Raw genomic sequence first — 16,202 nt, forward strand, 5'->3', positions numbered from 1 at the left:
AACAATAATGAAAGATGGAGGATATTTTTACGTTTTTTACATTGCATTTGAAGTAGTATATTATTTGTTCATAGATTGTTGTAAGTAAGGATATATATTGAAAATCTTTTGCAAAGGATTTTTTAAGCATTTATTTTAAAGTAATCTCCACACCCAACTTTGGGCTTGAACTTTCAACCCCAAGATTAAAAGTTGCCTGCTCTGCTGACTGAGTCAGCCAGGTGCCCCATATATCAAAAATCTTTGATCAGCTATTAAAATAATGAAACAAAGACATATAGGTAATCAATCAATAAAAAAGATAAATTCTAAGAAATTAAATAAAAGTCAGAAAAAAAGTCAGGGAAGGAGGACAAGAGGAACCAAATACAGATAAAAATATAGAAAAAATAGCAAGATGTCAGGTTTAATCTCTATTATCAATAATTACATTAAATGTAAATGGACTGATTGTAATAATTTTGAAAGGTAGAGATTGTTAGAATTTAAGAAGATTTAATTAATATATGACTATAAGAAATACTGTAAATATCAATATGTAAATAGATTAAAAGTAGAAGGGTGGGTAAAGATACACTATACAAATACTAGTGATAAGAAAGATGAAGTGGTAATAGTAATATAAAAGTACACTTAAGAAAAAGCAGTATTACAGAGATAAAAATATTTCATAATGCTTAAAGAGCCAACTCATGAAGGAGATATAAAATCCCTAAATATGTATGCATCTAATAACAGAAGTTCAAAATACATGAAGCAAAAGTTGACAGAACTGAAAGGGAAAAAAAGATATGTACAATGCAATTATTGTTGGCAATTTCAATAATCATCTTCCAGAATTTGAAAGGAAAATGAAACCAAACAAACAGAAAATCCAGACTTGAACAACACTATCAATCAACCTAAGCTAATTGACATTGATAGAGCACTATACTAAAACACTGCAGAATAATTTTGTTCTTTTCAAATGAATATGGAACATCTCATAAGATAAAACATATATTGGACCATAAACCAAGTCAGAATAAATATAAAAAGATTGAAATTCTGTAGAGTATATTCTCTGACCACAATGGGAATACACTACAATGGTAACAAAAGGAAATTTTAAAAATTCCCAAATATTTGTCAGTTAAACCACATACTTCTAAATAAGCCATATACCAAAGAAGAAAAAAACAAAATTATAAAATATATTAAACTGAATGATAATGAAAACAAAACCTACCAAAATATGTGGGATGAAACTAAAACACTATTTCAAGGGAAATTTCATAGTTTTAAATATATATATATATATATTTTTTAAGATTATTTATTCATTTTAGAGAGAATGAGATTGAGAGTATAGGGGCTGGGGGAGGACAAGCAGGGAGAGGGAGAAAGAATCTAAACTTCCCATTGAGCACAGACCCCAACCATGGGGCTGGATCCTATGACTCTGAGGTTATGACCTGAGCTGAAATCTATAGTTGGATTGAGCCACCCAGGTGCCCCTAAATATATTAAAGTAAAAAAAGATTAAAATCGATTCAAGATAAATACAGGCGCAGCCTGGGTAGCTCAGCAGTTTAAGGGCCTGCCTTCAGCCCAGGGTGTGATCCTGGAGTCCCAGGATTGAGTCCCATGTCGGGCTCATTGTATGGAGCCTGCTTCTCCCTCTGCCTGTGTCTCTGCCTCTCTCTCTCCCTCCCTCTCTCTCTCTCTCTCTGTGTGCCTATCATGAATGAATAAATAAAATCTTAAAAGAAAAAGATAAATACAGTAAAAATCCAAGGTTTTTTGTTTGTTTGTTTGTTTTGGACAGGCAACCTGATTCTAAAATTTATATGGAAATGCAAAGGACCTAAAATAGCCAAAATAAATTTGAAATAGAAGAACAAATTTGGAAGACTTATTCTTTGTGATTTCAAGAGTTACTAGAAAGCTACAATAATCAAAACAGTTTGGTATGGTGCCAGGTTAATGAATTGATCGATAAAACAGAACAAAGAATCCAGAAATAGACCTATAAATGACTATCGCTCCTCAAAATACACCTTGTGAAAATAAAAAGGCATGTAAACCAGATAAAAATATTTACAATACATATATCTGACAAAAGATATGTATCAGATATACATAATAACTTAAATATATGTATATAATATGTAATATAAATACATGTATATATAATTTATGTAGATGTGTAGTTTATAAATATGTTTTATAAATTATTTTTCTAAATTAAGTACATAAATAAAATCTTAAAAAATTTAAGTCAGGTGCAAAACAGCCCTACTTTTAGAAGAAAGTCCATTTTCAGAGGGGAAAAAAGAGGCATATCAATAAAGACTTATGAATAAATTTCTATATTAGCTCAAAGTGGGCAAAACCTTCATGTCCATAAACAGATGAATGGATAAACAAATTGTGCATTTATACAATGGAAACCTATCCATTGACAAAAAGTACCCCGTTACTAACACATATTACAGTATGATTGAATCTCAAAAATTTTAATTTGTATCCAAAAGATTACCTACTGTATACTCTCATGCTTTTTTTATGAAATTCAAGAGTAGGCAAAACTATTCTGTAGTTAGAGATATCAATTCAATGGTTGCTCAGGGCTAGGATTATGGATCAATGAAGGAGCACAGGATAACTATTTTGGAAATGTTCTACTATCTTCTTTGAAGTGACAGGTACATGAATGTATAATTAGACAAAATTCATAGAATTTACATTTAAAATGGTGGTCTTATTATATGTGTACATTAAGTTACATACAATATGATTAATTTTATTTTTTAAATTTTTTAAAAGATTTCATTTATTTATTCATGAGAGACACAGAAAGAGAGGCAGAGACACAGGCAGAGGGAGTAGCAGGCTGCATGCAGGATCCTGATGCAGGACTCAATCCCAGAATCCCAGGATCACGCCCTGAGCCAAAAGCAGATGCTCAATCACTGAGCCACCCAGGCATCCCAATATGATTAATTTTAAAAAGCAAAGTAGTTCTGTTGTTGTTTGACACACATATAAGAGTAATTTCTTATAGTATATTAAGGAACTTATTTTATTTACTATGTACAGAGCTTTGCATTAAACATTATGGAAGAACACAAAGTGGTATCAAATTTTTCTTGACCAAGAAGGAACTTAATATTTAGTTAAGGTAATGCAGTATAAACTTGATCATATATTTAATCATATGGTGGTAAAATGGATAAGTAACAGCAATGATAGATACAGAAAAGAGTTGTAAAATTCAGAGTTAATGAGTTGATCCATGAAGAGAGTATAAAAAGCATAGTGTCTGACAGATAATATACGCTCAGCCAGTTTATTTTGCTTTTTGGAGAGAATTTCCAACACATAACTGAAGAGGTGGTATTTAATTATGTAGGCCCCACAGAATAGTAGAGTTTTTAGAAAGCAGCAAGAACTGGGGAGACATTCAGATAAGGAGGCTACCATGAGCAAAGGTGAAGTGAAAAAGCACAAGCTTTGTATGAAAGAGTGATGTATGTTTAGTGTACTCATTTGAACAGAATGAAAAGTTTCATACAGGAAAAATAATAGGAGGAGAATAACTAGGGCCAGAATATGGAGGGTCTTGAAAACTAATCTAAGAGGTATAACCTTATTTTAAATTTATTATTTATGAATTGCCTTTCCAGAAATAAAACAAATAAGAAAAGATATTTCATCAGAAAAAAACTTATTTTGAAACTTCATTGTTTAACATTAAGTATAAAGTCACTTAACCAGAACAGTGAAGCCATTTTGATGAACATAAAACTGAAATTGGGGCTTGCTGATGATCTTAGATGGGAGTTTTTTGTTCTGTTTTTGCTTTTGCTTTTGTTTTTGTTTTTGTTCTTGTTTTTGTTTTTTAACGAACCCCAGCTTCCACTTTATTTCTGCTGTATTTTCCTTGGGTTGCATCATGTTTAGGAAATCCTAATTTAGATAGCTAAATAATTATAAATAGCAGTCCTACAATAAGTTTACTTAATTTTATTTATTTATTTATTTATTTATTTATTTATTTATTTATTTATTTATTCATTCATTCATTCATTCATTTAGAGAGGTGGGGGAGGGGCAGGAGAAGGAGAGAGAGAGAGAGAGAATCCTCAAGCAGACTGCTTACTGAGCACAGAGCCCAGCATGGAACATGATCTCACAACCCTGAGATCATGACCTGAGCCCAAATCAAAAGTTAGATGCTTAACCAACTGAGTCACCCAGGTGCCCCTATAACAGTTTAAAGTTTTACATATCTTTCAATAAAGCAGAGGTTTATTTCAAGATTTCCATAATAAATGTTTTAACCTGGTAGTAGAAGTTAGTGGTTTCCAGTGTGTTGCCATTTGGAACATAACAGATTTGAGTAGGTATGACAGTTTTTGTTATGGTTTTCATGTTGTTTAGATTTTTTTTTTAAGTTGCAAATGGCAGAAACCCAACTCAAACTAGTTTAAGCAAAAACAGGATTCTGTTGGCTTACATAGCTCAGGAGCAGAATTTGACTTGGCTTTTTTAGATGTAAGTATGCTAACATGAGTAAAGGTTTTGTTTATCTTATCTTCTCTCCTGTCTTTCTTTGTATTTTTGGTTTCATTTGTCTTTATTTCACACAGGCTCTTTCCATGTGTCAGAGAAGATGGGCATGACAATACCAGGCCCATATGCTTATAGTTTCCCACCTGAGCTTAAGAGAACCTTTCTGTCTAGTTCCTGCAGAGAATTCTGATTGGGTCAAATTACTCTCTGTGTGGCTAGGAGAAGCAGGAGGAGGCAGGCGGTAGAGCATTATGATTGACAACTCCATCAGGATGATAGTGGTGTTCAGAAATATTTCCCCAAAGAAACCAAAAGAAGGAATATAGGACACAGAAGTTATTATTTCCACAGTCTAATACAGTTTCTAAACAGCAGCTAAATGAGTATTGAAAAAAAGTAAAAGTGAAACATTTGTAGAGCCCAAAGAACAGTGTCCCATGTTATATGGTTTGAGTACCTTAGCCTTTGGCATGGAGTGGGAGAATGTAGGGAGGGTCATGAGAGGAGGTCATGATGAGTCATAATTTTACTAATATGGACAGCCATAGTTTCTAATGGAATATTTTTACTCATTAAAATTGTAGTAAATTTGAAGGTGTCCCAGGCAATGAGCTACCATGAAAAACCAAGGTCTCAGGCTGCACATTTACTTCTTATACATGAAGATAAAAACTAAGTTGGAAACAATTACTTGGGCAGCCCGGGTGCCTCAGAGGTTTGGCGCCGCCTTCAGCCCAGGGACCTGGGCTGATCCCAAAGACCTGGGATCGAGTCCTGCATCCAGCTCCCTGCATGGAGCTTGCTTCTCCCTCTGCCTGTGTCTCTGCTTCTCTCTGTGTGTCTCTCATGAATAAATAAATAAAATCCTTAAAAAAAATAGAAAGTGATTACTTTTTAAGTTCAATAGTATTTTTAAGCAGCATCTTAACTATTCCTTAGTGGATGATATTCAGAAAAAGAAAGCTCTTCGTTCAAACCAAGACAAGGCATTAAGGAAAAGGCAATCTGAAGGAACAGGAAGACCCAGCATAACAGAGTGTGTGGGGGAGAACTGGCTGTTGAACACGACTTTTCACTGCAGTACCTTCAATTTTTAGTATCCCTCCCCAAGAAACTAGAGTGCTTCACTCTGTCTGAAAGAATTAATAATAGATACAATTATTCATTTTCTACAGTTGGATGCTGTGGTATTGAGACTATAAGACTGATGTTCAAATATGATTTAGTCATTTCAGTAAAATCAGCACCGAACTGGAATCAAGGCTCTGTCACCATGTTTGACCTTGGGGAAGGCAAATGACTTCCTCATCTTGACTCTGTTTTCTGGTTTCTGCAAGGAGGATGGTGCTCTTACTGACCCCTGAAGCCTCTTTCAGCTATAGCAGTAGGCTGTGAGCCTCTGAATCACCTGCTGGATGTTTCCCTCTTTTTCTGTATTGACGCTGGTAGTAGTTGTAATTTGATGAATATGGGAGAGAAATTTGGTTTTGAGTGGTCCCTCTGATACTGTTCTAGGTGCTAAGCAACCTTGGAAAGCAGATGAAACATCTGCGTAGGACAATATGACTTCCATGAATGTATGTTAAGTGTCAATTTTAAGGGATTCCCATAAAAATTATCAAAGACTTTGGTACATAAAAACAGTGCAAAGAGAGAATATTACACCCAATGTGATGATGTCTGTATGTGTATTTCTGCCAGGTTTCAAGTGTGGATCTTTTTCTCCCTTATGAATATGCCAAAATCTTGTATCTAACAGTTCTAATGACATTTCCAAAGCTCCCACTGACACACATACATACATATACTCACAGTATATTATCTAGTAAAGTGGCTGTGGAATTAACATTTTTTCCTGGAAGGAAAATATCTGATTTAATGACCGAATCATTTTAAGGCAGCACAACAGAATTTCACAGGAACTAAATCTATTTCTTCACACCGATCATGCATGTTTTACTCAAGCATTGAGTCATTAGCATGTTTATAATGGTTCTAATTTAGCACAACATTTTCTGAATTTTATCCTTGAGTCATTTACAAATTGTTCATATTGAATAAACAAAGGAAACAGATTGCATTTTATACTTAGTAATTTATCTGAAAGAAGAGGGGAGGGTTAATTGTTTTAAAGTTTTGGTCTGTTTGGGGAAGTGAGCCTGCTTTTTCATTGCTAGGCATAAATGCCATTTCTCATATTTTCGAGGATGGGGGGGTGCTATGGAGGAGTAAAATGAAAAATTAGGACCAGGGCAAGATTGGCCACTCCCAGAGGGGAGTGTGGAGCAAAAGGGGAGCTGGCACGAGATTATCCAAAACAGTTGGTGCATTCCTTAATGATCAAGTGCTTGAGAAGTCCAGCTCTTCCTGGCAGCGCATCTGTGTTGATGTTTATATCATTGCCCTGCTGTATGGGAAAGGCATGCTTTCTCTTGCTGCTTGGCTAAAAATAGGATGGAATATAGCATTGTATGAGATATTTTAAGATAGCAAAAACATTTAAGAGGTTAAAGGTTTGGCTTTTGGATCAAAAAAGATCAGTGATATAACTCGTGTTTCTTGCAGACTGAATTTTATCTAGAGTTTGTCAGTGATTCAAACTCTGTTAGGCAAGTTATTCTAGGTTCATTTGGTGCAGTCTGAAAAACCCATTCTGCTGTCTTTTCTGTCAGCTTCCCAGCATGAAGAGCAGGCCTGAAAACAGCCTCTATTTATACCGCCTTGTTCGTATTTGGAAAATCAGTTGTTTCATTGGAGAGAGGGAGAGAGAGAGAAGGACAGCACGAGCAGTCGTCAGGGAGTGTGCTTTGTACGTTATAGTGACTTCAAAATAAAACTGGCACATTTTAGTGTCTAATTATTTTTAGTGAGCTTGGAGGGTTTTAATTAAAATTTAAGAGTGCTCTTCAAGCTCTCCAAGCTCCAATTTTATCCCACTGTATTGTGGAGCACTTGTCACTGTGGAAAAATGTACAGTAACTGGCATGTGTGTCTGTGTTTCCTAATGAAAAATGTGGGATGGATGATTAGCAGGAGTATAAATATATGTAGTCAGAACTAGTTGTAAACCAAGGTCAAAGGTACTTTTGATAAGCTATCATTTTTCTTGAATACATAGAAAATTTATTGCATTTGAAATTTATGATTCTTATGGTAAAAATAAAAGGAATTGATTTAATATTATCTTAAAAGCGTTAATAAAGCAGTAGGAAATCTGCATACTGGGGCAGCAGTCATGGTTTTTCTCACTCAAATATTTTAAAGTTATTTTTTATGTCATGTTTCTAATGTTTTAGCATTTATAACTTTATCACTTTGAGGCAAAAGGAAGAGTGTTTACTCACAGGTGAATTGTTTTAAAGTACCTGTGCATTAAAAAATTTTCCCATTATCCTTTTCTATTCCCCCATGCTTTAATTTTAGCAATGAGATATTTATTTACTCTCTTTGACACATTTGAAATTCCTTCACTTTCTGCAGAATAGGGGTTATTACTGCTGTGGCTTTTAAAACTAGGAATAATTTAAAATTGTCCCTGAAGTATTACGATGCAGGTTAGGAAATAAATATCTCACATACTCTCACTTCAATTTCTCTTGTTTAGTGAAATTAATTGTTAGCATGATAAAGCATTCTTAACTTACCTGGCCTGAAACCTAGATACTTAGGAAGCAGAAAAATTGCTCTGCAATCCATTATGCAGGATATTTATTAAAAATTATTTCTGAATTGTGTTTTACTTTTTTCTTTTTCTTGAAAAACTTAAATTGCAAAGGAAAATAGAAAAACCAAAAACTAAAAAAAATTAAAAAAATAAAAAAATAAATAAAAAAAAGAAAAACCAAAAACTATGTGGCTGAGAATTGATTTTAACATGTCAAAATCTTTTACATCCTTGATAAAATATAAGCAAGAATTGAAGTCGAGCTCTCAGTTTTTGAGTCTTGATTTAATCATATTATTTACAAAAATTAGACGAGATAAATATAAAGTCCTGCATTTCACGGAATATGTATTGGTTTATGGGCACTAATTCTTTCAAAGTAAAATGAATTAATTTTGACATTTTCCACTTCTACACTGCAGTATTTTGGCCTACATTGATTTTTCATATATATATATTATGGTGACATTTAAAAAATTTTTCTAATGTGGTTCTTTCTCTTAATTTCCAAAAAATATGTAGTTCCTCTCCCATTTTTTTTGCTGAGGACAACTCAGTCAAACTAATAATATTTGAATAATCAAACAGTAAAATATGCTATATAATTGTTTCATGTTTTGAGAACTGTGGAACTAATGTAAGTGTATTAGTTGTTTTCAAGTCAATTGTATAAAACATTTTTCTGTATAAAATAATCTAAGAATACCTAGGTGATGTTCAGTACTTTTATTCCATTTGGAATCCTCCATGACTACTGATTTAATGCCCATCTGTGTGGTCTTACTCTTCCCGTGTACCTAATACAAACTGGACTTCTTTACTTATTCTGACCTCTTTGGTTTTTGCATTTGTGTGTGATCAGAATGGGGTAAAGTATGAATTGTTCAATTACCTCTTTACAGATACTACTGTTAATGTAGTTGAAGGATGTGCCACATAGAGGATGAATACTTACTTTTAATTTGCACCCTTACCTGGATATTGTTTTGAGTAGGAAATTTGAAAATATCAATTTTCATTTACAACTTTATCTATTACATATTTCCTCATTCCAAGTCAGAAACCCCTCAGTGATGGCAGTAGTGCCCTTTACCTGTGTGGTACTCATTAACAATCTGTATCTTTTGGTCCTTTTACCCTCATTTTACTTACTTTACATTATAGTATGAAGCATGATTAATACTAATTGTGGCGTGGCCTTTGACGTTTGGCAGTCAGATAATTAGGTGAGAGAACTAAGAGTTTTTCAAGAGACTTCCTGGGTTCTGAATCTTCCTGGAATCTCTTAGAATTGTGATTAAATTGATAAGGCTGTATGTAGTGATTTTCATTGACCTATAAAGGAAATCAGTGTTCATTATTAAAGATTTTTATGAGTTATAAATATAGACATGAAAAGGCTGCTTCATTTTTTCCCCTCAGTTTCTTCTACTGAAATGGGAACTCATATTAGGTAGATTAACTCAGCATTATGGTGAGGATTAATTTTTTAATAGGAATGTGAAATGCTTTGATGTTATTAACCATTTTATTAATGAGTAGCTTTTATGTGAAGCTGTGTCTGATTTATGTTTGAAGTATGTATTCCTGTTGTCCATACAGTTCTATTTTTCTCCCATGAAGCTTCAGCATTCTTTTCCTGGAGCTCTGAAAGATTTCAGGCCTATTTATAGAAACGAGTGACATATTTTTGCCTGTTTTACATTTAGTGTGTATCTAATCCTAGTTTATGAACTTGCTCTGAATTTGTGATCATTACTAGTAAATTGGGTTTTTGTCTTTTACTATTATAATATATATTCTCAACTCAAATTTGAACCAAACAAATTATGCTTTAGCATTTATATCAGTGATTATCAGCTTAGTGCAATATTACAAGGTGTATGAAAGGGTTAAAAAAAAGCACTAACAAAACTGAGTAGTATAGGAAGTTGAAGACATTTAGTTGATTATTCTTATCCATGATCTGATGTTCTATTGATCTCTCTCAGAAATTTAAACCCAAGTTGGGAAAAACTAATCTCTGTTAGGCATGGCTTTGAGGATTTACTTCTTAACTCCCAAACTTAGTGTTATCATTTTTATTACTTTAGCATAAAAACAAAGTACAGACAAAAAGTATAGTGTGTTTTTGAATCTAAAATAAAAGTAGCATAAGATACCATATTGGAAATTAAATGCAAACTGGTATATGCATATGCACACAGGTCCTTTTGGAAAGTCACTCAGAATCCAATTTTTAATCATGGTAGTAGATCACTTGTTGAAGCCTAAAAACATAATGACTAGGAAAGAATAGAAGGAAAGGGGGGGGGGGGAAGATAAAGGGAAGAAGGAAGGGAAGGGGCAGTGAGCTTGCACTTAATAGAATCAAGCTGACTTCTATTTAGACAGAACTTTAGCTTCTGCAATAGCGAGCCAGTATGGTTGGTGTTCTTCATCAGCCATTTCATTGACACTCTGATCTGGATTCCATCCGTTCCTTGATTGATTGATCATGTCACGGACAAATGTTAATTGTTTTCACCAATACATTCTAACGATGCAATGGTCTTCTCATCTCTTACTGGGGGCTCACTGTCTTTTTCTAAAGCTTATCTAGTTTCTACAACCCTTTAGATCCATCTTGACCTTACACCTCACTCTGAAAAATTCAAGGAGGATTTAGAAGTTGGAGGAAAAAAAATGAAAGGAAAAATGCTAAAGAGATAGGTACCCATATGGGAGAGGAAAGGCATTTGGAATTGAAGTAACTATTTTAAATATAATTTTAAAAAGAAGTTATCAGAATTTTGACACTTGGAATGTTAAAGTTTAATGGGAGTATGCTTTGCACTGAGGATTTAGTATTTAAATCTGCATTCCCTTTCGGAAACATGGCCTATTTGTTAAGATTTGAAACTTAAAAGATATATATAGTTGTGAGCAGTAGCTCTAGTTGCAAACCCATCTGAATAGAGGAAAAAAAACTCATTGAGAAAATTTTGCTAATTATTAGAACATTCTAAAATTTAAATTTCTGTAACCTTTATGAATCTTTATAGAAACAAGTATAATCACTCTCTATAATCTAGTATGCTGCTTAGATATGCAGTAGGGCAAATAGTGTTTAATTGAGTATTTTCTTTATAAGAATATATATCTCTTTCTATATAAGAGAAAAGGTTAAGTAGGTTTTATTACTGAGGGACAGAGAACATCTTGACTTTATTTTCTTTGAATTTTTCTCTAAATGGGTATTTTGGAAAAATTGCCATATGTTTATTTCTTTTCTTAAGGACTAAGTGGTTACACTTTAATTGTTTTTTTCTCTGTTGAAGATTTGTCTTTCTTCCTTGAATAGCACATGAATTTTGCTTAGACTCAAAAAAAAATCACCTGGATTCAAAGGAACAACATCTAAAGTTAAACGTATCATGGGAAAGAGCCCCCTTTTCTGTCCTATCAGTCTAAGAAATGATAAATGCTGACTGAATATTAATAGAATTATATTTATAATGTACCAAGATAAAATTATTGAACATTATCTTCTTTTTCCTGGGAATAATTTAAATAATGTGGTAAAAATAAATTTAGTTGTGGTATTTTATGATAGATACAGTAATATAATTGTCTGTATCCTAGGGTTAAAACAACAATGAAAAATAGCTTTGATCATTTTTAAATGAGAGAATTTCTCCATAAACTGGCTTTTGGATTTGTAATATTTTAATACTTATAAAATACATATGTAATATTTTTAATACTTACTTTTTTACTCTAATAGATTCCTCCTGCATGGAAAAACTACTTTCAAAAGATTGGAAGGAAAAAATGGAAAGACTAAATACCAGTGAACTTCTTGGAGAAATTAAAGGTACAAAATACAAAATATCAAACATATCAGTGTATAGAATGTTATTCTGTATAACGATATGCTCGCTGATCTCTGTACCCTAACATTAAATTCTTACCTCTAATATTTGTTCATATATGAGAGGGTAAATGTATAGTGTGCCCTTGAACTTTTATTCTTTATATTTGCAAAATGAAATTTTTGCCTTCTCTTTTTATTAGTCTATAAACATATAAATTATAAGATTAATTGCTTAATTAATTTAATAGGAAGGTATGAAAAAGAAACAAATGTCAAAAGATGAAGAACAATTAAGTTAAAGATAATTTTAGTCTTTCCTCTTGAAATCATAATAATGGCATAATTTATGGATCCAAATCATTAATTTGAATTTCTCCTGGTCAAAGAAGGTCAAGGGTAGCACCTATAAAAAAGAGTTTCTAGACTGTGTTGTATACAATGGCTTATGGGTGGATTCTGAGGCTTGATTACCTTTCTTAAGTCCTGGCTCTGTCACCTTCTAACTGAGTGACCTTGGACAAGTCCCTGAACTTTTCTGTTTTGAATTCCTTGTATCTAAAGTAGGGGAGGAAGAGTTCCTACCTCACAGGCTCATTAAGAGGATTAATACAAGTAAAGTTTTTAGAACAATTCCTGGCACTTAGAAACCGCTCATGAGAGTAAATTGTTGCTGCTGTCTTCATTAGCATACCCGCAGGATCATAGGTTGATTAATCTCAAACAGATTTCATAGGATCTAACTTTTCATGACCTCTGACCCTGATGAGGATGAGCACCTTTAGTCCTGAAGATGTGTGATTGATGTTATTATTTCGAGTCAAGTTAAGAACCATTACAAAATTAAGTTTCCCTATCAGTCAGGAAGTTATTCTTCTTCCCCCACTTTCTCTTGTTGATGCTTTTGTGGAGCTAAAGTACTGTTTTACTGGTTTGGGTATCATGAATAGAATCAATGGCCATTAATTAATTCTGTTGGTTGTTTCATCAACAAAGAGGCATCACTCCGATTTGCTTTAACAATTTGGGAACTTAGATTAGTTTTCTGAGTTATCAAACAACTTCAGATGAATCTTCCTATTGGTCATGGATTACATCTCATTTAAGATAAACATCTGGCAATATCTATCCGGTGAAAATGTTATTTTTAATTTATTACAGAAAATTGCCTAGTGTTCAGGAATGTTGTGTCAATTCAAATGAAGACAAAAGGAAGTCCTTTCTTTTCCAGGGAGTAATTAATAATTTATTCCATTAACTAATACAGTATTAAAATTATGTGGAAATTGGATATTATTTTGCATTTCATGGCTTCTGTTCTGTACTCATAAAGGCCATTTGCTATTTTGGGGGGAAAAACTTAACTTATAACTGGCGGGTAGAAAGAAAGTCATTAGTGACATATTCTCTATCCAGCTGCAATAACATGTTGTGTGCTACTTTGCACGTCATTCTGTGTTTTCTATCCTTTCCAAAGTCATTGGTTTTACAACAGTGAGAACAGAAATGGTTTATGCAAAGGCAAGCTTTTGCCAGCATGAATGATGGGGGTCTTGCTTTTTCTTAGTAATGTGGAAGCTAACATTTTATTATGTTATGATTCAGCATCAACTTTTTATGCTTTGGGTTATCTTCTCCTTCTCAACTCCCTTTCCATATTTCTTTACTTTTCATTTTGATTATGAATTTACAATGCAAAAACTGTACTAGCCTTAGATAGTCAACTAAATCTTGAAAGCAAAAACACATGCAAAATTAGGTTTTTCAAATTCTTTAACTTTTTTTCTGGATTCTATATGTGATATGTGAACTTTCATTTGTGTGCTACTCTCAGTTTTATGAGCATAGGAGATAAGGATTTTTACTAAGTTTTTCTTTTCTTTTGGATTTTTACTAAATTTTTCATTGTGATTTACTCTATATAATTGTTTCTTTTTACATCCTAGACCTTTGTGTCACCATAACTGTTACACAGAAGACATACCAATAATATAATAAGAACTGAAAAAAATGTAGTTTAAATTATATTCAGATAGCTTGTTTCAACTACTGCTAAAACTCAACATGCATTTTTCATGTAGATGAGATCAGGCCAGTTATTATCCACCTAACTTAGTTACAATTATTCAGAAATTCTAAAGTGATTTAAATACTATTTGCAAGAAATACATACTATTGTGGGTTATCAGTATTTTATATCTCCAGCACTATTGCATTTTTAGTACCTCTTATTATTTTTCTCTCATTACAAAATATGTTATGAATGAGTTCACAACAAATTCCCTCATTACATATTTATTATAAAAATATAGAAATACAAAATAAAATAATTAATTAATGAATTTTAACTGTATTTTTTTGCCCTTTTCCATTTTAATTAATGCATGAGCATAGGAGATAAGATTCTTACTAAATTTTTCATTTTAACTTACTCTACATAATTGTTAATTTTTTTCCTTAAAATCAGAATCATCCTTTTATAATCTGTTCTTCTGACTTGATATATTATGAATTTCTCTGTGATTAAGTCATCCTAAATGCTATTTTTATTTACAGAAAGTATTGAACAAAGTGAAGTTCTCATAATTGAGACTTTTATTCAACATTTAAATAGTTTTTTATTATTTGTCTTTATAAAGAAAAATTTGAATATGCATAACTTTTTAATAATTTTTAGTATTAATTAGTGGTTATTTTCTTAGGATATTTTCCTAAAAAGTGAGACTCCTGTCAAAGCATGTGTTCTTTTTTAAAAAAATTCTTGATTCATACTGCCAAACTGCCCCTGCAGAAAGGGTATAGTGTTCTGCTCTCACCAACAGTATCTGCAAGTATTCTCTTGCCCTCAATGACAAGTATTATTTCTTTAAAAATTTCTTGCCAGTTTTGATAGGGGAAAGTGATACACTACTGCGGATTTAATTTTAACTTCTTTAATTATTACTGAGAATGAAGCATTTGACATAAATTAATTTGCATTAAATGTCTCTTCCTTTGAGAATTGACTATTTATGTTGTTTGTCCATTTTTCCTTTAAAGGATTTGTCTAGTTCTTATGGTTTGGTGATACTCTCAGTGTATATTTTAATGGTATTAATCTTTATCTGTCATACATGTTACATTTTATCATTTTCTTTTATTTTACTGTTTTTACTGTCAAATCTTTCTCTCCCTTTTAGTGCTCTTTCATGTTCGGGGTTTGTTTAGAAAAGCTTCTCCCACTCTATTATATTTTATTCCAAATTTTTTACTATAGTTTTATTCATTTAACTCTTTAATTCCTCTTGAATACATTTTGATGTATAATTTCAACTAGAAATACAACTTAATTTTTTTTCTTAAACTGTTAACCAAATAACTGTATCATTTATTAAATAACCCATCTTATCTCTTCTAACTTGATAAAACATCTTTTATCATACTGATTGCATATTTGAAACCATTTCTCAGTTTTTAGTTCGAGCCTATTGATCTATCTAAACTTTTATTAATATTGTGCTATATTAATCACTATAGCTTTATAGTATCTTTGAAAAGTAAATATTGCAAGATCACATTAATAATTTTCTTTAAGGTGTCTGCATGCTTCTTTAAAGTTTATATTAGGCTTACTTTAAATATTAATTAAAATCTCAAAAAACTTTTTTGAAAGGTTATATTATATGTATGTGAAATTATAGGGTCAAGTGACATCTTTATAATTTTGAATCTTTTTATTTAAAATCATTTATCCTTTTATGTCACGCAACAATTTGTTTTTTAAATATAGATTCTGCATGTTTCTTTTGATGTTTTCTCTATAATGTTTAATATTTTTGCTTGCTCTTGTGGATGTGATATTCTCCATTCTGTTTCCCTTTTGTTACCACATTTAGGAATGCTAGTGAATTTTGCTGGTTCACTTTTAACTTTCCTCTTTCTTGAACTTACTAGCTCTAGTCATATTTCAGCTGATATGTTTTCTCTTTTATGGAAGTTATATGTCCCTTTTTTATCCCTTCTCATATTACACTGCCTAGAATATCAAGAATGATAATAAGTAATACACATGATGGCAAGTATTTTGTGCAGTTTTTAATTTATTGAATTGTTTTTAATATTTCACCACCAGGTATTAAGATATTTAAG

The 16,202-nt window shown here is 32.2% G+C and overlaps 1 protein-coding gene across 24 annotated transcripts in view; it reads left to right on the top strand.

Moving 5' to 3' along the window:
* Positions 1–16,202, top strand: part of SOX6 (SRY-box transcription factor 6) — a 585,747-nt gene that overhangs the window by 326,014 nt on the left and 243,531 nt on the right. For all 24 annotated transcript variants that reach the window (XM_041730048.1, XM_041730065.1, XM_041730058.1 and 21 more), the window contains one exon: positions 11,988–12,077. In XM_041730048.1, coding sequence (XP_041585982.1) covers positions 11,988–12,077 — 90 coding nt within the window. The remainder of the gene's footprint in view (positions 1–11,987; positions 12,078–16,202) is intronic.

The sequence above is a fragment of the Vulpes lagopus genome, chromosome 15 (genome assembly GCF_018345385.1).
Source record: "Vulpes lagopus strain Blue_001 chromosome 15, ASM1834538v1, whole genome shotgun sequence".
Lineage (NCBI taxonomy): Eukaryota > Metazoa > Chordata > Mammalia > Carnivora > Canidae > Vulpes > Vulpes lagopus.